General features: G+C 42.9%; 1 protein-coding gene across 4 annotated transcripts; it reads right to left on the reverse strand.

Moving 5' to 3' along the window:
- Window positions 1-760: 760 nt before the first annotated feature.
- Window positions 761-20,139, reverse strand: GSTA4 (glutathione S-transferase alpha 4). 4 transcript variants are annotated; one of them, XR_003119107.1, is made up of 9 exons: window positions 20,007-20,101; window positions 18,947-19,051; window positions 13,582-13,633; window positions 11,666-11,798; window positions 10,659-10,800; window positions 8,796-8,927; window positions 4,463-4,816; window positions 4,246-4,247; window positions 761-793 (listed from the first exon to the last, which is right to left on the reverse strand). XR_003119107.1 is itself a non-coding variant. In XM_025383549.1 (7 exons), exons 2-7 carry the CDS (start codon window positions 19,031-19,033, stop codon window positions 4,694-4,696), a joined length of 669 nt encoding a protein of 222 aa, XP_025239334.1. In that variant the 5' UTR covers window positions 19,034-19,051; window positions 20,007-20,139; the 3' UTR covers window positions 4,195-4,693. The 4 variants fall into 4 exon arrangements, 3 of the variants coding, with proteins under 3 accessions (XP_025239334.1, XP_025239335.1, XP_025239336.1); XM_025383549.1 differs by lacking the exon at window positions 761-793 and having other exon boundaries at window positions 4,195-4,816; window positions 20,007-20,139; XM_025383550.1 differs by lacking the exons at window positions 761-793; window positions 13,582-13,633 and having other exon boundaries at window positions 4,195-4,816; window positions 20,007-20,104.
- Window positions 20,140-21,977: the final 1,838 nt, after the last annotated feature.

Raw genomic sequence — 21,977 nt, forward strand, 5'->3', positions numbered from 1 at the left:
TGTGGGGGGTAATGGTGGTGGTGGTGGTGGTTGGAGGTTTGAGACTAAAGGGTGGGAGCCTGCGCCAAAAAAGGAAATTATGAAACTGGGGTAATGCCACCTGAGGCAGAACGGGACAGAAGGGGGCTGGTTTCCAACATGGGAAGTGAATTGCACAATTTAAGGTCATGCAACTATGAACACGAGAAACATGGGAACTTCTTGTTGGAGAGAGCCTCGTCTCTTGTTTTTATTTTCTCTAATCCTTTACTTCAATGCAGAAGCCAACCTTCCTCCCTGTTTTTTTCCTAAAAGAACCAGATTCAGGGGCCCCCTTGTGTCTAAGAGAATTAAAACCCAAAAGCAAGTACTTGCAAAATGGCTTAAGGTCTATATAGACAGCCCTTGATTAAAATTATCAGGCAGTGGCACTGGGTAGTAAAAATAGCAACACAGTAATATAAACTAGCCCAAATTTGCTGCCATCCCACAAAACCCAGTACAGTTTGAGTGTCCCTTATCCGAAATGCTTGGGACCAGAAGTGTTTCTGACTTTAGAACTTTTTTGGACTTTAGAATATTTGCATTATACTTACTGGCTGAGTATCCCAAACCAAAAAATCCCAAATCCAAAATACTCCAATGAAGATTTCCTTTGAGCGCCATGTCAGCACTCAGTTTCGGATTTTAAAGCATTCTGAATTTCTGAGCATTTTGGATTTCAGATTTGGGTTGCTCCACCTGTAATACAGACCCCTGAGGATTGTCAAGTCAACTGTCTAGTTCCCAGGTATAAATTAGTCTCTAAATGTGTGTAAAATGTTTATCTTCCCTGAAGAGTTCAGAGGGAAGTTTGAGGGGAACCACCCTTAGGTTGGATGATTCATTCGAAGGACTCACAGAACTCACTGAAAGCTGTGATACCCACGGCTATGGTTTATTACAGGGAAAGGATACAGATGAAAACCAGTCAAGGGAAGAGGTGTGTGGGGCAGAGTCCAGGAGGGATCCAAACACGGGCTTCCAGAGGTCCTCCTGTGGAGCCAAGGGCAGCGTTCACTCCTTTTGGCAACACTGTGTGTCAATACCCATGGAGTATTGTCAACTGGGGAAGTTTACCTGAGCCTTGGAACCTAGGATTTTTATTGGGGGGGGTCCATCAGGTAAGCATGGCTGACTGCCCAACAGGTGATCTGTTTTCACTCTCTCCAGAGTTGAGCTGATAGCATGTGACCCAGAGCTCTCACCCAGTATCGCATTGCTGGTGTGACTCAAAGCTCTCACCCTACATCACATTGTTACTAGCTGACTGGCCCAAGACCCCCAGGCAAACAAAGACACTCCTGTCAGGCCTAGCATTCAAAGGACTTAAGAGACTGCCTTCCAGAAGCAAAGGCCAGACCTCTGGTGGGGCAAGGTGAAAGTCTTTACCACACACTTCCCATTTTCTTTTTTTGTTGTTGTCTACTGCACTCAGGGGCCTGGCCATGCTGGGCCTCTTTCTCAGCACAGCAGCCTAGGTCAGCACTGTTCCTCAGGCCTGCCTCGGGGCTGCACCTGCCACCAGGCCTTTACTCTTGCAAGAATTTTAAATATCAGGGTGATAACAGAGTGCTCACATTGTTTAAATATGAAGGCAAATCACTGCCTTGATGTTTGCGATTTATTTTCCTGTAATGAAAACAATGGAAATTGTATTTATTACATCAGACAATGATCACCTCCCACTTGTCTTTTCTTCTTTTGTTTCCGCTGAGCAAAAAATCCCTTCTGTCATGAGAGATAAATGAGTGAGACTCTCATCAAAAACTTGTGTTTCCTTGGTTTTAAAATTTCTGAGTAGTAGATACTCCAAAGAGCGGCAATTCTTTCCTTTTTAAAATTACTTCTGCTGTTTACATGTGTATCTTGCCCTACCCTATTGTGTCCAGAATTGGTGGGTTATTGGTCTCGCTGACTTCAAGAATGAAGCCGTGGACCCTCGCGGTGAATGTTACAGTTCTTAAACGTGGTGTGTCTGGAATTTGTTCTTCAGATGTTCAGATGTGTCTGCAGTTTCCTCCTTCTGGTGGGTATGTGGTCTCGCTGACTTCAGGAGCGAAACTGCAGACCTTCGTGGTGAGTTTTACAGCTCTTAAAGGCGGTATGGACCCAAAGAGTGAGCAGAAGTAAGATTTATTGTAAAGAGCAAAAGAACAAACCTTCCACAGTGTGGAAGGGGACTGGAGAGGGTTGCCACTGCTGGCTTGGGCAGCCTGCTTCTATTCCTTTATCTGACCCCACCCACAACCAGCTGATTGGTCCGTTTTGACAGAGTGCTGATTGGTGCATTTACAATCCTTTAGCTAGACACAGAGGCTGGACAGCAAAATTCTCCAAGTCCCCACTAGATTAGCTAGATACGGGGTACTGATTGCTGTATTTACAAACCTTGAGCTAGACACACAGGGTGCTGATTGGTGCATTTACAATCCCTGAGCTAGACACAGAATGCTGATTGGTGCATTTACAATCCTTTAGCTAGACACAGAGTGCTAGACAGAAAAGTTCTACAAGTCCCCACTAGATTAGCTAGACACAGAGCACTGATTGGTGCATTTATAAACCTTGAGCTAGACACAGGGTGCTGATTGGTGTGTTTACAAACCTTGAGCTAGACAGAGTGCTGACTGGTGTATTTACAATCCTTTAGCTAGACATAAAGGTTCTCCAAGTCCTCACCAGATTAGCTAGATACACAGTGCTGATTGGTGCATCCACAAACCCTGAGCTAGACAGAGTGCTGATTAGTGCATATATAATCCTCCGGCTAGACATAAAAGTTCTCCAAGTCCCCACCTGACTCAGGAGCCCAGCTGGCTTCACCTAGTGGATCCCACACCAGGGCCACCTGCAGACTGCCCGTCAGTCCAGCGCAGCACGCCTGCACTCCTCAGCCCTTGGGTGGTCGATGGGACCAGATGCCACGGAATAGGGGGCGGTGCCCATCAGGGAGGCTCTGGCCGCGTGGGAGCCCACCACAGGGGGCTTGGGCATGGCAGGCTGCAGGTCCCCAGCCCTGACCCACTGGGAGGCAGCTGAGGCCAGGTGAGAATTCGAGTGGGGCACCAGCGGGCCTGCAGTGCTGGGGGACCTGGCACACCCTCACAGCTGCTGGCCTGGGTGTTAAGCCCCTCACTGCCCTGGGTTGGCGGCGCCGGTCGGCCAGCCGCTCCAAGTGCTGCGCCAGCTGAGCCCACTAAGGCTGAACTCGCACTGGCCTGTGAGAGCCGCCTGCAGCCCCGGTTCCCACCCTTGCCTCTCCCTCCACACCTCCCAGCAAGCAGAGGGAGCTGGCTCTGGCCTCGGCCAGCCCAGAGAGGGGCTCCCACAGTGCAGTGGCTGGCTGAAGGGCTCCTCAAGGTTGCCAGAGTGGACGCTGAGGCGGAGGAGGCGCTGAGAGCGAGGGCTACTAGCACGTTGTCACCTCTCACTATGCTGAATTCTTCTAAAGCAGGGGCTTTCTTCTACGATTCTGCCTCCTGGCAGTCTGCCTGGCATGTAATAGGTGCTTGATTAGTACTTTTTTTTTCTTTTTGAGATAGGGTCTCATTCTGTCACCCAGGCAGGAGTGCAGTGGCGTGATCTCAGCTCACTGCAGCCTCCGCCTCCCAGGTTCAAGCAATTCTCCCACCTCAGGCTGTCAAGTAGCTGAGATTACAGGGGTGCGCCACCATTCCTGGCTACTTTTTGCAGTTTTAGTAGAGATGAGGTTTCACCATTTTGGCCAGGCCGGTCTCAAACTCCTGACCTCAGGTGATCTACCCACCTTGGCCCCCTAAAGTGCTGGGATTACAGGCGTGAGTCACTGTGTCCAGTTGAGGCTTGATGAGTATTTGAGACGTGAATCAACACCTGTTTAACAGCAGCATTATATTAACAGACCATACTTTTAGTTCTGAAATGCAAAAATTTAGAAGCCTACAAATAACCATTTGGGTAGTAAGAAGACAAAAATAATATATATTTGCATTTTCTTATACATGTGTCAAATGTAACTGGAAGGGTACACAAATAGTAACTGCGTTTGCCTGTGAGAAGCAGGACTTTGGTTGTGGGGAAGCAGAGTTGAAAAGACTTCCAAGACTGTAGACCCTTTTATACTTTTTTGATTTTTGAACAGTGCAAATGTATTCTTTATTTGAAAAAAATTAAAAAATTTTAGCAACAAGGCAATGAGCAATGACTCATAAATTCTTTATTTTGGCTAATACTGATTGCATTCATTACTACCATTTTATTTATTACAGTTCAGATGAGAGTCATTCACTAGACATTTGGTTGTTATTAAACACTAAAAATTAGGCAAAGACTGGAGGGGATAAGGATAAGAGAACAGGATAAGGAGAGCAGAAACACACTCAGGAGAGAACAAGAGATCCTGCCCATTCTCATTATGAGGATGAACTGGCTACAGGACATTAGTAGCCTGATCAGATCTAACTTAAATACCAGCCTCGCCAAAAAAGTTTTCCAAAAAAGATCCCCTAACAATTATTTACTGGACAAAAAAGGTTGATATTTCTAGAAAGAGATGATCTCTTTGACACAAAAGACCAAACTTAGGACCCAACGTAATACATAGCACCATGACAGAGCTGGGATCCATTAAGACATGACTGTGGACAGAACCATCTCTAGGAACACGCTCTCACTCACAGATGGATGTGTTGTTTTACGGCTTAAAGATGTTGTAGACGGTTCTCACATAAATTTCATCAGGGGGAGGCTTCTTCTTGCTGCCAGGTTCAAGGAATCTCTTAATTGTAGGGATATTACTTAGTTTCACTGTGTACTCCTGAAAAAGGAAAACCCAAAAGTTTAAGGCTAACAAAAAGGTATTAGTTACTACGAAGATATGGTTATGCAAAATGGCCCATCAAAATTTGTTCAATAAATACTTGTTGAAAGGTTCCAAGCAGAACTGAAATCTAGCATTTGTTTAGCAGAGATATCCAATCTTTTGGCTTCACTGGGCCACACATAAAATACACTAACACTAACAGTAGCTAATGAGCTGAAAAAAAAAATCCCAAAATATCTCATAATGCTTTAAGGAAGTTTATGAATTTATGTTGGGACACATTCAAGGTTGTCCTGAGCCACATGTAGCCCATGGGCCGTGGGTTGGACAAGGCTGGGTTAAGATCTGATCTCTATGATTATTTACAATCGCTGTCATCAATCACCCATATCAAGATCGGAGTTTAGGCAAATCTCCAGGTTCACAAAAAGAACTCTACAGCAATGGCAAAAGTAAAAACATACTCAAAATAGAATTATGACACTTAAGGTGAAAAAAAAGGAAGGGGAAAACTCATTGAAAACACCTCCAGTGTATTTTTCTGTATTGTTTTTAAATGCTAGTCAATTTGAAGCAGTGGGAGTGGGGAAGGAACAAAGAAATCTGTAACTTGTTGTGATCAATAAGCTGTAAACACCACTCGGACTAACCACCTGAAGTGCACTGATCTGCTGGGAGAAAATGCATGAGCCACTTAAGTAAAGGTGCTTTAAAAAGTCACCAGACGGTACAATTTATATTTTAAGATTCAGCTTCTTCAGAGTTTTTACTCCTATCAGTAAATGAATCCTCTTTCTGGCTATGTTCAGGAAATCGCCAGTTGCATTTTTTCATAGCCTCTGGCCCAGATACCAAATATTTATGTAAACTGGAATAGAAGAAAAAAAAATTATATTTTTCATTCATAGAATCAAATCTTACCAATTCTCAGTAACTGAGAAGAAAAGCCCATTTTATCTAGTGAAAAATCTGAACTATATGAAGAAGCATATGTTCATCATATATAATTATTCTAATAAAACCTTTTAAAGCTATTTAAAACCATTTATTTAAAAGTGAAGAGGTTGTTTTAAATAGCTACTATTTATTAATTGCCTATTATGTGCAAGACACAGCCTTAATTAAGCACACACAAACATACATACATATGCCACTAATATTAACAAAAACCCTAATAATTATGCCAATTAATTATATACAAATATGACAATTTTCTCTTTTCTTTATGTACTTAAGCTCTACTTGTGTTATCTGATTTTAAATATCATACCAAAATTGATCCAAATGATGTATTGTTTCAAGATTTATGTGGGGTTCATAGTTATCATGTATAGTAAAACTTTTGTGACTTTTTAAATCCATTAATCAACACAGGAATAACCCTTTAAATTCAACACCGATCTGGTGTCCAATTCTGAAGATTTAAATATTGATCCTCAATCTGATCAGAGATTAAAACTGTATTTACACAGATAATGCCTTGGGGTTTAAAAAGGGGTTGTTATTATATATCATCAATGTAAAATACCAATAGGTCCTGGTGCTACAGTTTACCAAGAAACCTTGATCTCTATCATTTACCCTAGACTTTTTAGATATTTTGTGTCTATTCAGTGAAAAGTTCTTTACTGCCTGTGAGGTGTGTGTGCATGTGTACACAGCATGTATATATATGCATGCCTGGAAAGATTTCACCTTTTTTTTTTTTTTTTTTGAGACACAGTTTTGCTCTGTCACCCAGGCTGGAGTGCAGTGGCATTATCCCGGCTCACTGCAACCTCTGCCTCCCCGGTTCAAGCGATTCTCCTGCCTCAGCCTCCGAGTAGCTGGGATTACAGGCACGCACCACCATGCTCAGCTAATTGTTTTATTTTTAGTAGAGACGGGGTTTCACCATGTTGGCAGGCTGGTCTTGAGCTCCTGACCTCAAGTGATCCACCTGCCTCGGCCTCCCAAAGTGCTGGGATTACAGGTGTGAGCCACCACGCCCAGCCTAGATTTCACATTTAATAAGTTTAGCATTCTACCTACTTCTGGGTTCAGCATCTCACCTATTTAGGGCCATAGGTACTTCTAGTACTTCTAAATGTGTTTTTCAGAAACCACACAGTCTAGTGGAAAGAGTACAGACTTAGATCCCAGACTCCTCTGTGGCTCCCAACTCAGTCATCCACAGTCTTGCAACTTTATGCAGAATGTAATGTTTCCAAATCTGTAATTTTCATCTGTAAAACGGAGATAGTGAAGCCCATCTCCTAGGGTTATTGGGGTGGGGTTGAGGGGCCAGATGAGCAAATGCATGTTAAGTGCCTAGCAGACTGACTGGAACGCAGCTGGCTCTCAATAAGTTGCAGATCCCTTCCTCTGATTTCCCTTCTCTGCTAAACAAATAACTCTTTTAACAGTGCAAAAGAATACTTCAGGTGAAAAGTATCCTAAGTCAGTTCTGAATGAATAAAATCAAATTAAGGAAAGCCGATCTCTGTGTCTGCAAGAGTAAATGAAAAAAAAAAAAAAAGAAAAAAAACTATATAAACTATAACATCATAAATGATATGGTGGTTTATTGCCTTGAAGATTTTTATTCTCATTTTCTGGGTGTATTTATTGAACCGGTGGTAACTGCCCTCATTAGTATATCAAAATATTTAACAAACTTGGCAAAAAATGGTTTTAAGTATGTGTGTTACTCTTTGGGGAGTCAGTGTATCTCTCTTGGCTTTTGATAACTTGGTCAAACATACAGCAATATGGTCCGTATCTGCACTGTATCGGGGATTGGCAAAGTTTTTCTATAAAGGACCAGTCAGCAAAAATTTTAAGTTCTGCAGGCCATATGGTCTCTATCAGATCTACTCAACTCTGCTGTAGAAGCACAAAAGCAAACTTGACATTGTGTAAATGAGCGGGCATGGCTTTGTACCAATGAAATTTATGAATACATTTTGAATTTCATATAATTTTTATGTGTCATGAAACATTATTCCACAGATTTTTTTCAACAATTTAAAAATGTAAAAACTATTCTTAACTCACAAAAACAGGTGGCAGGCCAGGTTTGGCCCAGGGGTTACAGTCTGCACATTGGACTTGGAGATAAAATGCTAAGGTTCTAGACAAAACTCAAGCATCCACTGGCTAAGCCAGCTTGGCGGCTGATTTCTTTATCCTGGGTCTCTACTCCCTCAAGTGAATACTGAGGTCACTAAATGAGTTTTTTTTAAAAGGCCCTTCTCTCCTTTAAAGTTCTAAGATCAATCCTGCCAGAATAACCCTGAGGGATATTTTGAACCACACAAGTCTTTCCTTAGAATTCTCAGGAGAATGGTAGGAACCCTTTGGGGTGATGTTTAGGGTGCTATCATCTTTCATTTGCTCTCAGAGCTCAGGCTTACAATTTCCTAACTTGAGACCATACTGTTTCTGAGAAAGGGGGTCATAGCCTGATGAATGAGACTGTTTTGATGTTTATCTTGCCCACTATCCCATCAGTAGATATATGTGAGTGTGAGAGCACCTCACCTCTATGGTTATTTCTATGGAAAGTCCCCAGTGGCAAACTCTCTGTGTATGGAGTTTTTTCCAGGAGTGCAGTGATGGAACAAAATTAAGATGAAAATTTCTGAGCTGGGTGTGCTGGCACATGCCTATAGTGCCCGCTACTCAGGAGACTGAGGTGGGAGGATCTCTTGAGCCCAGGAGTTCAAGACCATTCTGGGCAACACAGTAAGATCCCATCTAAAAAAAAAAAAAAGAAATCTTTACACATCAATGATCTTTCAACTTGAAGGATTTAAGGACCAGAAAAACAACTTTGGGTCCTTACTTTCATTTCATTTGCCAAATTAGAATCTTAAAAATATTACACATACACACACACACACACACACACTCCCAAAGCCAACCAAACAATAGGCACTGAAGGGAGGCACAAGAGTTCTAGGACAATCTTCTAACACATAGTTTTATTTACCTGGAGGAAAGGAAATGCAGACAGGATATTAGGAATTTTCTCTTCTAGAGCTAAAATGGTTTGGAGTAAAATCACATCTGCAAGGCTCAGCTGATTACCAACAAGAAAGTTTTGTCCGTGACCCCTTAAAATCTGTAAGGAAATGGTGTGCATCAGTCATAATATTCCACATAGAGAAACTGATGAGGCTATTGAATCAGTGCAGTAACTGAGAAGAGGTGAAATTATGACCTTGTCATTTCATGCTTTCATAAATAACATCAAGTAAGAGAACATGCCCTATCTCTGACAGAGAGAGCAAGAGAGAGTGGGGGAGAGAGAGAGAGAGAAAGTACAAAAAAGGCATGGAAATGAAAGCACCCTTAAATATCTGCTGTGGATCTGAATGAGACATTGAAGTGGGGAAGGGAAAATTCCTTATTTCTGGATTTAGCATCTGGTGTTTTGAAAGGATGCATCTACTCCAAAAATGTATCTACAGAAATGCATGCAGGAGGCTTGGGGAAGGGTGGGGTGATTTAAGAAATCTAAGTGATAGATCATCTTTAAGGGGCCCACTCTTACTTCCCAGTTCTGTTGCTAGAACATCAAGACGTGTAGTAATAAACTCAACCCAATTAAAAATTAGGCTTCCTCTTACATGTCCCAAAACAGAGAAAATTAAAAGCTTGAGTTCATCTTGACTCCCATTCTGAGGGTAACATACAGGTGTGGGGCTTTATAAGAATAGATTGTGATTAGGGACAGGCAAGGAGCAGTGGTAGCAACGGGGAGATCCCCTTCACAGGAAACTCTTGGATGCCCATGGGTGTCTGCATGTGCACAAGTGTGTGTGTGACAGGAATTCTGAACACAATTCCAGGTCAAATATAGCTGCTGGAGTCAGAGTGGCATAGTACAATGTATCCTGAATTTGTAGTCAGAGGCCAGAGTTTCAACCCTGCTCTCCGTTTTCTGGCCATGTTACCTTGGACAGGTCCACTGAATCTCTCCATGACTTCATTATGTGTAAAAGGGACAACAGTTCTCACCTCATAGGCGTGTTGCAAGAAACCCTGACACAGTCTGGGCCCTTGGGACCTAAGAATGAGCAGTGACCCTTTGCCAAAGTACCATGTCCTCTGTGCCCTTTCCAGACCACATTTCTGCATTATCCTATTTTACATTCACAAAGTGCCTGTGGGAAAGATACCATAAAACCTAGCTACAGAAACCCCAGAAAATACCTCTCCTTTTTCCTAAATCTAGTTCCACAAAGATGGTCAGAGGAAGCTTGCCAGATAGGCCTTCCCATATTTTCACATCCTCTTATTTAGTGTTTGCACTGAAACACTAAAAATACTCCTCCCAGTTCAGGAATAAAGAATTGGAAGCTCAGAAAAGCAGATATAACAAGAAGAGAAAAACAACAAAACCAAAAACAAAAAGAGCAAAGGGAAGACAAATAAAATGGAAATGTTCTTTTCCTCATATCAAATTATCAGGGAGGATGTCAGCTATGAGATAGCTGTTCAACAACTGTTTGTTGAATGAATGAATGAGGCAGTTTCTGTTTTCTGTATCTTCTGAAGTTTCTGCTGTATCCACACAAGGTGGGAACTTGGTGAATGCAAGGAACAATAAGGGACAAAGGCAGGGAGCCCATACTTTTTCTAGACTCCTGAATCATGTGGTCCTAGCAGAGTCTGAGGGGCTCTAAGACACCAGCTTTTTGCTGTGGCTACTATTGGCTCTTAGGAGTCCATTAGTTCTTAGGTTAGTCCAACTGGGCTCAGTTTTAAAATGCTTGGACAGAAAAGGGTGTTTGTGGCAGCTTCTTTGTGGTTTGGTTACTCTGTGTACACAGGCATCTCTGCCACCTACCTTTTCAAACACAGGAAAGTATCTAATTATAGCCTTCTGGGCCATGTTAACCACTTCCTTTTGTTGATCATCTGGTTTTAAGAAAGGATGCATGATAAGCAGTTCCAGCAGATCCAGCGTCCCCTCCACATACATGTCAATCCTTAAAACAAAAGAGCAGTTGTCTCAGTTTCTCCTCTCTTTGAAGCCATTGGTTTCCACAACTAAGAATTCAGAGTGCTTTTTTTTTTTTTTTTTTTTTTAAGATGCTGGCAACTTAAGTCCCTAGCAGCATTTACCTATACCTGTCTCTTAAGAGCAAAGAGATAAGGTCAATTCTAGTTGTAACTCACAAAAATCTGTCACAGATCAGACAGCTTGAGAGTCACGAGTGCTTTCTTCCTGGCATCCTACTCCTCCACCTTCACCCCAGCATCTGTGTTTTGGCCTCTTAGTATGGGTCAAACTTCACCTTCATGAAAGTAGTGAATACCATTTATTGAGTGCTTAGAGTGTACCAGGCATGGTGCTAAACACTCTCCATTCATTATCTCATTAAATCACATGACACTATGAGAAATGTACTATTCTTATACCCACGTTGCCCAGGGTCATACATCTAAGGGGTGCAAGGACCAGGCTTTGAATTCAAATTATAATCTAATGGTCTCTAATGGTCACTCTCCCAGGCCTTGAACATCACAGCAGCTCCTCATTCCTAATACTTAACAATAGTGAATGTGTAAGAAAGGTAAAAAGCAGTATCAAAGCATTTAAAAATGTTGAAATCTGAAACAATGACACCCTAGATATAGTATTCAACATCTGAATCCAATTATTTTCTTTTGTTTTACTCAGACTCTCTCTACTGAAGTTCCAACTGGTCTTCGTGACCTTCTTGGGTTTCTGCTCCCTGATCTCATAACTATGTAAGACATAAAGTAAATGTGGTGTGCTGCAGAGGACTGCTAATCAGCTAAGGCATCAGTAAGCTGACAAGTGACAACACTCGAGAGGGGCCACAGTACAGGGTTCTCTCCTTGAGGTCCTTGCCAAAGAGATTGTGCTTGTCTGCTATGTAGTGGAGAATGCTTCGGGTCTGTACCAACTTCATCCCGTCAATTTCAACCATAGGCACTTGTTGGAACAGCAGGTGGTTACCTGAGAATGGAAGCCCAGAGTTAGAAGTGATCTCTTCTTCTCTGTCCCCCAACCCCTAAAAAATCCTCTGTTGAATGAAAAGAAACGTGGAATCATGGCCTTAGGAAATAGTGTAAAGCTTCCAGATGACAGATAACTTTAACTTCATTCAGGAGAGCAGATTTAGCCACAAAAGAAACCTGACGGGGTCAGGCACGGTGGCTCAAGCCTGTATTCCCAGCACTTTGGGAGGCCGAGGCAGGTGGATCATGAGGTCAGGAGTTCGAGACCAGCCTGGCCAATATCGTGAAACCCCGCCTCTATTAAAAATAAAAAAATTAGCCGGGTGTGGTAGCTGATGCCTGTTATCCCAGCTACTTGGGAGGTTGAGGCAGGAGAATTGCTTGAACCCAGGAGGCGGAGGTTGCAATGAGCCGAGATCATGCCATTGTACTCCAGCCTGGGCGACAGATCAAGACTCTGTCTCGGGGAAAAAAAAAAAAAAAAAGAAGCCTGAAAACTAGCATTGTTATAAACGTTCCCTTTTCATTTTCACCCCAGGAAAAATACCTATCCACAGTGATAAGGGATTAAGGGGAATGTAGTGAAGATATTTCTTCAGTGCTACACAGGCCAATACAGCAGTCAAAGCTACATGCAGCTATATAAATCTAAATTTAAATTAATTACAATTTTTAAAACTTAAAATTCAGTTCCTCAGTTACACTAGACATATTTCATGTACTCAACAGTCACACGTGCCTAGTGGCTACCATATTGGACAGTGCAGAATACAATGTTTCCTTCACTGTAGAATGTTCTGCTGGACAGCACTGTTTTTAGAGAATCTGGTCATGAAACCTAAGTAACTAGCTGAGACTCATGTATACTCTTTGGCTCATGTATACTCTGTGGCTACTCTGTAGCCACAGAACAGATTGTTTACTACCAAGTTCGCTGTCACTAGTTAAAAAAACAACCCATTGTTTTCTTTAACAAATCTGAATCTAACACTTTCCACATACCAAACCCTGGGGAGAGATGCCTGTATAGGGTACAGCTTGGCCCTTGAGGGTTTGGGCATTCTGAACGGGTGAGGGTAGAGGGGAAAGGAGTACTTAGCACATGCCTAGTGGCTTCCAGCCACCCTCGCACACAAAAGGTGGCCTTACAGCCCTGGAGTGCTGGTGCCATACAAGGGAGCCTCCAGCTGGGCCTGAGGACCCTGCTGTTGGCTGGGAGGGAGGCTGCTCACAGGTTGATAGGTGCATTCTTTATGGGTCTACTGGTGGCTCCTGCTATAATGGATGGGCAAGGAGGGAGCAGGGCTGACCAGGAATTAAAGGTGAAGGGAGGGGGCAGTTCGTCGATTTCGCTTCTGTGTGGTATTCACTTCAGAAAGTATCCCCATTGGGGGTATTTATTTGCATACTTCAAACAGGCCAGGATGCCTCAGATAGTATGAAGTAAGTAGGGAAAGATGAGAAGGAGGGAAGGGGCAAGGGAGAGAAAGAAAGGGGGAGGAGGAGATGAGAGGGGAGAGAGGGGAGAAGAAAGGGATGGAGGAGAGCTGTTCACTTGGGTGGGGAAGGAACTACTCACCCCCTTCAGCCAGCTTTTATGGAACTATTGAATAAGAAGTGATTTCCTGGCAATTTCAACTATTTATTCCCTCTTGCTTTTTTTGGTTTTAGGATACTGTTCTGAATGTTCAGTGTCATTGAGTATTTTTGCCCTTCCACATAAACAGCAGTTCTTAAAGGAAAATCAGTATTAGAGGCAGTTGTTTCATTTTCATACTCACCATCCTGCAACTTGTGTAACTGTTCTTTTGTTTCCAGAAATTCTTCATCAAACTAAATTTTAAAAAAAGAAATGTATATATACATAGTGGAATATTATTCAGCCATTAAAAAAACAAAATCCTGTCATTTGCAGCAACACGGACAGAAACAGAGGTCATTACGTTAAGTGAAATAAGCCAGACACAGGAAGACAAAGACTGAATGTTCTGATTCATATGTGGGAGCTAAAAAGGTGGATCTCATGGAAATAGAAAGTTATTGGTGCTTACTAGAGGCTGGGAAGTGTAGAGAGGAAGAGGATGTGAAAAGAGGTTGGTTAATGATACATAAATACAGCTAGACAGAAGAAATAAGATCTAGTGTTCAATAGTATGGTAGGCTATAGTTAACAATAATGTATTACACAGTTCAAAATGGCTAGAAGAATTGGAATGTTCCACCCACCATAAAGGAAAGATAAATGTTTGAGGTGGGTAATGGACATCCTAATTACCCTGATTTGATCACTACACATGATATGCATGTATCAAAATATCAAATGTATCCCCCAAATATGTACATTGTGTATCAATTTTTTAAAAAGATATCCTCACCCTCCAAAAGGAGGTAAACATCATAGAGACTCAGGACTAAAAATACCAAGTTAAACAGTCTTAAGAAGCAGAGAGAAAGAGCAGACTTAGCATCCACATCTTGGTTTCTAAATATCACTGCCCCCTAAAAGGAACTAGGGCTCCTATAAAAGAAGGTTGATTTTGTTATGCCGAAGCAAGGAAGTGCTCAAAGGTGAAAGAGAAAGGCATGGAGGCCCCTGTGAGGGGAATTCCCTACCAAATTTGGGAAAATTTAAGCATCAAAAAGAATGATGTCAATTATGGATTATAACATACAACAAAATATCTATGTCCATAAATGATGATGCTAAAAAAAAAAGGTAAGGAGAAGAAAAAGCTCTTTTTTACAGAAGACTTAATTAAGTTACTTAATTATGATAAAGGGAAAGTATCAATTTACAATGGAGAGATCGGGAGATCTCTCACCCTCGGTCTAACCAAACAATCAAACTTGGCTCCCCAGTGGAGAACACTCTGATATCCTGAGCCTTCTGTTGTAACACAGTGAGAAAGGCACAGTCACACCTGCTAAAACAGTACCAAAAATATTTACCCTGAATCTACGCGAAAGGTGAAAATCAGGTATATTCAGGATGTGGGACCTTACAAACATAATGGCCTGGACTTCTCAAGAGTCGAGGGCATGGAAAAAAAGTCAGGTCCTGTTGATGAAAATCAACTAAAGATACTTAACAACCAAATTGGAAGTAGATCTCGGAGGAGAGGAAACTGTTATAACTGCTAAACAGATGTGTAACAGTTAGACATTTGGGGGAAAATAGGGAAAATCTGAATATGGATTGCATATTAGATGTTGTGAAGGCAGCGTTAATTTTCTTGGTGGTGACAATGGTATTGTGGTTATTAGGACAATTATTTATGTTGCCTTGGTGTCAGAGGCGTGTGAACCAGAGCAACTCCATCTTGAATAGGAGCCGGGTAAAATGAGGCTGAGGCCTACTGGGGGCTGCATTCCCAGACGGTTAAGGCATTGTAAGCCACTAGATGAGACAGGAGGTCGGCACAAGATACAGGTCATAAAGACCTTGCTGATAAAACAGGTTGCATTAAAAAAGCCAGCTAAATCCCACCAAAACCAAGATAGTGATGAACGTGACCTCTGGTCGTCCTCATTGCCACACTCCCACCAGCACCATGGCAGTTTACAAAGGCCATGGCAATGTCAGGAAGTTACCCTATATGATCTAGAAAGGGGGGAGGCATGAATAAATCACCCCATTGTTTAGCATATTATCAAGAAATAACTATCAAAATGGGAAACCAGCAGCCCTTGGGGCTGCTCTATGGAGTAGCCATTCTTTTATTCCTTTACTTTCCTAATAAACTTGCTTTTGCTTTGCACTGCAGACTCGCCCGAAATTCTTTCTTGTGCGAGATCCAAGAACCCTCGCTTGGGGTCTGGATCAGGACTGCTTTCCTGTAACCCTGGGAGGAAGACACATGCTGACGTCTGAAACTACTTTGAAATAATTCAGAAAAAAAAAGGAAAGGAGAAAGCAAATGTAGCAAAATGTTAAGAATTGGTGAATTTAGTTGAAAAACATTCAACTTGGAGGGGTGGGGAAGAATCAGGATCATAGGGTGGAGGCTTGGCTTCTGCTGCTTGCCAGGGTGGGTGCTCATGGTGTGAGGAAAGGAGACTCAGTGCTCCCAGAGGATCTTCATCTAATGCTCATGAACAGTATCCTTGGGGCAACAATGCTCGAAGCCTAGATGGTCAGATGTGGTGCAGGCAGTACTCCTGGATCAATTGACAATGTCTCTCAGATAGATTCAGTTGAGGAATTTGTCCCTGGATATTTGTACTACAACACACTAAAATCAAAAGTTAAAACATCATATTAGTTAACAGAAAGGGTTATTTATTTATTTTTTCTTAGAGGTCTGTCACCCAGGCTGGAGTGCAGTGGCTCAATCACAGTTCACTGCAGCCTCAAACTCCTGGGCTCAAGGGATCCTGCCACCCTCAGCCTCCCAAGAAGCTGAGATTATAGGCTCAAGCCACCACATTTGGCTCAGAAAGTTTATATGATATATGCAGGGACAAGGTGCTCAACTGATGCTCCTAGTTAATGGTAGAAATGGTGTACATCTCCCACGTCTCAATGGGGATTTGTCTGGGTTTTAAGGGGTCTTCAGGCAAATAAAGTTCCAAGCATGGAAGAAACAACCAACATAGAGCAATGTCAATGATGACTCAAATTAAGTGACTGGCCGACATTGAGGACTCCCTGAATTAGAACAGGCTGTTTTTCAGTAGGTTTTAGTGACCTAGTTACTCAGATGTGTGTGCTTCAACTTTAGGATCAACTCAATCATGGGATATTGAGAATCATGGACTTGTCTGGTGGCTGCCAGCTGGTCCCTCCTGACTGTCTCAGATCTATGTGAGCACAAACTTAACTGGCAAAGAGATGGGGAGGGGCCCCCTCTCCACCACCTTGTAAACCATGTGGTTGCCCTGGGAGAGAGACCAATGCAGCTTCCTCCACTCTGGTCTGAGGAGTGGGCTCGTTACTCTACCAGATCAGCCTGTTCCTGTCACAGATTGGACTGGGGTAGGTGGGTCAGATAACTCATGTTCTTTTTTTGTTTAACTTATTTAAGGTTGGGTTTTTATTACTGTAACCAAAAATGTTGACTCATAGGTGAGTAGGAGGGGCAGGGTAGAATGAAGAAAGAGAAGATTTGACAAAGGGTTATATCCATTCAAAACCTATGAAATGAATCAAGAATTACAAACTCAGAAGCCTATGGGGGTTAGACATATGACAGACAAAAGTGAAGTTGGGCAGATTCAGGTCCTGGGACCATGAATGTTTTTCACTTTCCTTTTAACAGTTAGCAAATACACCCTGAGACAAGAGGGCAAGGTGGGGCAGTCCTTATTCAGATCCAACAATTGCTGCCCTGTGAAAATAAGGACTCAGGATCACCACATCTTCCAATTTCTAAAGACAAGCCAGAAATCAGAATTTGCATATGAACATAATGTCAACTCATTTAGAAAATTGTAAAACACCATGTGGCAAGTTATCATATGCAAAAAATAAAAACAAAAAACAAACACGAAACCCATAACCCAACAACTCACATTTGCCATCTTTGGAGGTTGCTAGGGTAACAACACATTATTGTGAAAATTTATAATCAAGCATTTACCTTGCCTTTCCTATATGAAGCGCATTTTAAAGTAACTGAGTTTTAAAGTTTATGATTTAAACATAACATTTTTACACATTTTAAAGTTAATGAGTGACGAGTACTGTGTTAGAAGAGAATCACAGTTCATAAACATAGGTGAAATGATGGAAATGAAAAGAATTGCCATTTTGTAAACCCTAACAGGGTGATGATCAATAGCTGCTAAAACCACAAGTTGAAAAGAAACTGGGAGAAACTATAATGTGTGGATTGGGGCTGACATCACAGGAACACACCAATGAAGCTCGGCATCACTGAAAACGAGACAACCAGACACCAGACAGGCCCTGACATGGTACAAGAGAAGTGTGTTCACAGTATCTCCTCTGACATAGTCTGGCAGGAAAAAAAATTAAAATAAAGAGAAAGAAAAAAGGAGCCTGAAGTGATCATGCCTCTGGGTCCAGCTAGTAATTTATGGGAAGTACAGAAAATAGAGGAGCATGTTCAAATAAGGGTATCCTCACTTTACCATGTTACCTCAAAGCAACACCTGGAGGGTAAGTAAACCAAATCCAGAATAGGGAAAATTTTACAGGGCAGTTTCTTCCACAAACAAATGGCACTAGAAACAAATGTAGACATCTAGCACCCAGATCTTGACGTTAATACCTTTTCTTTTTTATTTTATTTTATTTTTTATTTGTGACCGAGTCTCGTTCTGCAGTCCAGGCTGCAGTGCAGTGGCGTGATCTTGGTTCACTGCAACCTCCGCCTCCCAGTTCAACCGATTCTCCCTCTTCAGCCTCCTGAGTAGCTGGGAGGACAGGCGCGCACCACCACACCTGGCTAGTTTTTGTATTTTGGGGAGACACGGGGTTTCACCATGTTGGTCAGGCTGGTCTCGAACTCCTGACCTCATGATCTGCCCACCTCGAACTCCCAAAGTGCTGGGATTATAGGTGTGAGCCACCGTGCCAGCCTGTTAATACCATTTTTCTATCTAAGAAATTCCTGATTCTAGGGCTAGGGCAGGGAAAATATTAATACAAGATGAGCACAGAGCATTTTATAGTGTCAAAAAGTGCTGAGAACAAAAAAGAGGCCAATGTGAAATAAAAAAAGGTAAACCTGAAAGAGCACCATGGCCAAAGCTGAAACAATTTAGGCAATTTAGGTCATTGGACTATAATCTAAAGTATAAAATCAATATGCAAGCAAGATACCAAGGCTGCCAGTTTGAAGCCACTGAAGAAAACACGAAATTTACCCTAAGAATGCATAATAAGAGCTCAGAGTAACTGACAATTTCCAGGTACATTTCCTTTCTTCTTATTAATAAATATTCATTGGTGCTAGATCAGAAGCCAATAATTAAGTAACAGTCAAAAGGAAAATAGAATTCCACCAACTACATTCTAATTATAAAGAAAAGTCCCTTCAGGGACGGAATCTGATTCAGTGAAGCATGCCTGTGATTTTGGTGGACGAGAACCAGACCTGAATGGTGCTTCAAAACCTATTTTTCTTTCAAAGGTCTCAAAAACTGTATAACAAATCTGTGAAGAAACAGCACATAAGGTACCTCGACTCCGGCGGCGGCTAAAACCCATCTCACGGACTCCATCCGGCCTCTTCCGTTGGGATAGTGGAGCTTGGGCCTTGCTGCCATGATAGCTTTTCAGGCTTTCTGAAAAACAAATGCAGCACCTCCTCGCACACCAACAGTCCCAATTTCGCGTCTTCAACCCAGTGCTCAGGGGGGAAATGAATATTCAGGATGTTGGCACGGGAAACTGTTCTTTATTTTTGTTTTTGCATTTTCCCTCGCTCAAGAAAAAACATACGACCATTTTAAAACATGGACCAAAAAAACCCTTGGCTTTTATATGATTTCTATTTATGACTTCTTATCCTGGATCTTGGGAAGCTGGGGCCATTTGTTGTAAAAACATATGTGCCAGCAGTACGGGATTTCACAAATTCAGAACATTATATATTTTGACCTTGAGAATCTCAGATTTTCCAGATTCAGCTTGGGGATACGGGGTGGCAAGCGTTGAAGAGGGTCGCGAAGGAAAATCGCACAGCCACAGGAACCTCTTCAAGTATTCATGCTTTTACATACATCATATTTTATTATCACGGCAACTGGAAGGTGAACAGGCCGAGTACTACTATTGTCTGCAAAATGTGCATCCATCGTCAGGCATGCGGGGGCTGCCCCCCGGGTCCCACGTGTCCCCTACCCCTACTGGGAGATGAGCCCCCGGCCTTGTAAATTGAGCCGGGGCCAGGATTTGGCCATCTGAGACTGCACTCTCCTATGCTCAGCTTCCCCGCTCAGCCCACGCAGGGGCGTAGCTGCCGCCCCGCCAGGCCCTGAGGACCATCCAGGCCCACCTTCCACCAATGCATTCAGACTCCGCAGAAGGGGTTTAAAAAAAATACGCACACTCCAAAAAGGACCCCAGCTCCAGCCAACAGGCCCACCTCTGCCCAGACTGGAGATGGAGGGCAAAGGACAAGAGGGAGAAAAAAGAAGGACTGAACTGGGGGGATGAAGGAAGAATGTGAGAGTGAGACTCGGAAAAAAAGAAGAGAGAAAGGGCGGGGAAGGGGATGACCGCAGGAGGGAGACAGACCTGGAGTCCGCTCGGAGACCTGGAGCCGCACAAAGCGCAAGGCCAGCAGTCCGCGGCTAGGCGAGACCAGCAGGCGGCTCTAGCGCGCGGGAGCTGGGCGAGGCTCCGGAACGACCTCACCAATAGAGACTGCAGTATTTAGCATGCCCCACCCATCTGCAAGGCATTCTGGATAGTGTCAAAACAGCCCGAAATCAAGTACGTTTCTCTCAAACTTTAGCATTTGGGGAATAAATGATATTTGCTATGCTGGTTAAATTTGATTTTAGTTAAAATTACCTGCTGAAGCTCTAGTGCGGTAAATAACTTGACCTAAGTGTAAAGTTGGAATTTCCTTCAGGTTTATATAGCTTGTGCGCTGCGATGAAGTCTCGGATGTGAGGGCGATCTGGCTGCGACATCTGTCACCCCATTGATCGCCAGGGTTGATTCGGCTGATCTGGCTGGCTAGGCGGGTGTCCCCTTCCTCCCTCACCGCTCCATGTGCGTCCCTCCCGAAGCTGCGCGCTCGGTCGAAGAGGACGACCATCCCCGCTAGAGGAGGACCGGTCTTCGGTCAAGGGTATACGAGTAGCTGCGCTCCCCTGCTAGAACCTCCAAACAAGCTCTCAAGGTCCATTTGTAGGAGAACGTAGGGTAGTCAAGCTTCCAAGACTCCAGACACATCCAAATGAGGCGCTGCATGTGGCAGTCTGCCTTTCTTTTGATCCATGACCCTTTATTTTAATTAATTAATTAATTTATTTTTTTATTTATATTTTTATTTTTTTGAGACGGAGTCTCACATCTGAGACTGCACTCTCCCATGCTCCAAGAAGGACCCCAAGAAGGACCCCAGCTCCAGGCAACAGGCCCACCTCTAGGCTGTAATCTTGGCTCACTGAAACCTCTACCTCTCGGATTCAAGCGATTCTCCTGACTCAGCCTCCCAAGTAGCTGGGATTACAGGTGCGCGCTACCATTCCCGGCTAATTTTTGTTTTTTTAGTAAAGACGGGGTTTCGCCATGTTGACCAGGGTGGTCTTGAACTCCTGACATCAGGTGATCCCCCTGCCTCGTCCTCCCAAAGTGCTGGAATTACTGGCGTGAGCCACCGCGGCCGGCCCTTGGATGCGTTTTAAACAGCAAGTACGCAATGCTTTCCTGACAGGAATGTCAAGTCCGTCAGGAAATCCACATATGGGTGTTAAGTAGGCTAAGTACCACATACAGATTAAAATCGAAAGCGCCGTCAACCCTTATTTAATTTAAACAGTAGACCCTAACTTCTTTCTTTCTTCATCTCAGTGGGACATCTTGAGATTTTTCTTCATTTTGTACATTTTAGAGTCACGTGCTCTATAGTCATGGCCTCAAGTCAGCACCTGCTTGGAAGGGGGGTCTTCGGGGTTGGGGGTGGTGCTAAAAAAAAAAACTAATTTGGCTGGCAAGTTAGTTAAAACGTTAAAAATATTTTAAAACTATCAGGGCTATATTATGGAACAAGTGCAAAATTCACATGGATTTCAAAGTTTGAAATACATGCCTTCGAAAATACATCTTGTTTTTAGAGGCAGCTTCTGCTATTTCTCAGGCTATAGATGCTATTTTCTTCACCCACAGGGGTGCTCGAGAGTACCTTGCTTGACAAGCCTGGGTGCTGAACAATTGCAGCCGCTAACATGATCAGATTTTATTTTCAGTAGGTTTCTCTGGCCAAAGTGAGGCGAATGAATTGGGGTAGTAGGGGTAGAGAAAGAAACCTGTTGTGTCTGTGTAAATTAAAGTAGCACCATGCGTTTGAAGAAAATGAGTAAGAAAAGGTGAAATAGTAAAGAGGTAGGTGGTAAAGGATTTACTAATCAGGTCAAAGGGAAGGGAGGAGGAAGAAAAGTCTAGAATGATGCCCTGTCCAACACACACACACACACACACACACACACACACACACACACACACACACACACACTTCTTGTCTGTTTGTTCTGCACT

The sequence above is a fragment of the Theropithecus gelada genome, chromosome 4, assembly GCF_003255815.1.
Source record: "Theropithecus gelada isolate Dixy chromosome 4, Tgel_1.0, whole genome shotgun sequence".
Classification (NCBI taxonomy): Eukaryota; Metazoa; Chordata; class Mammalia; order Primates; family Cercopithecidae; genus Theropithecus; species Theropithecus gelada.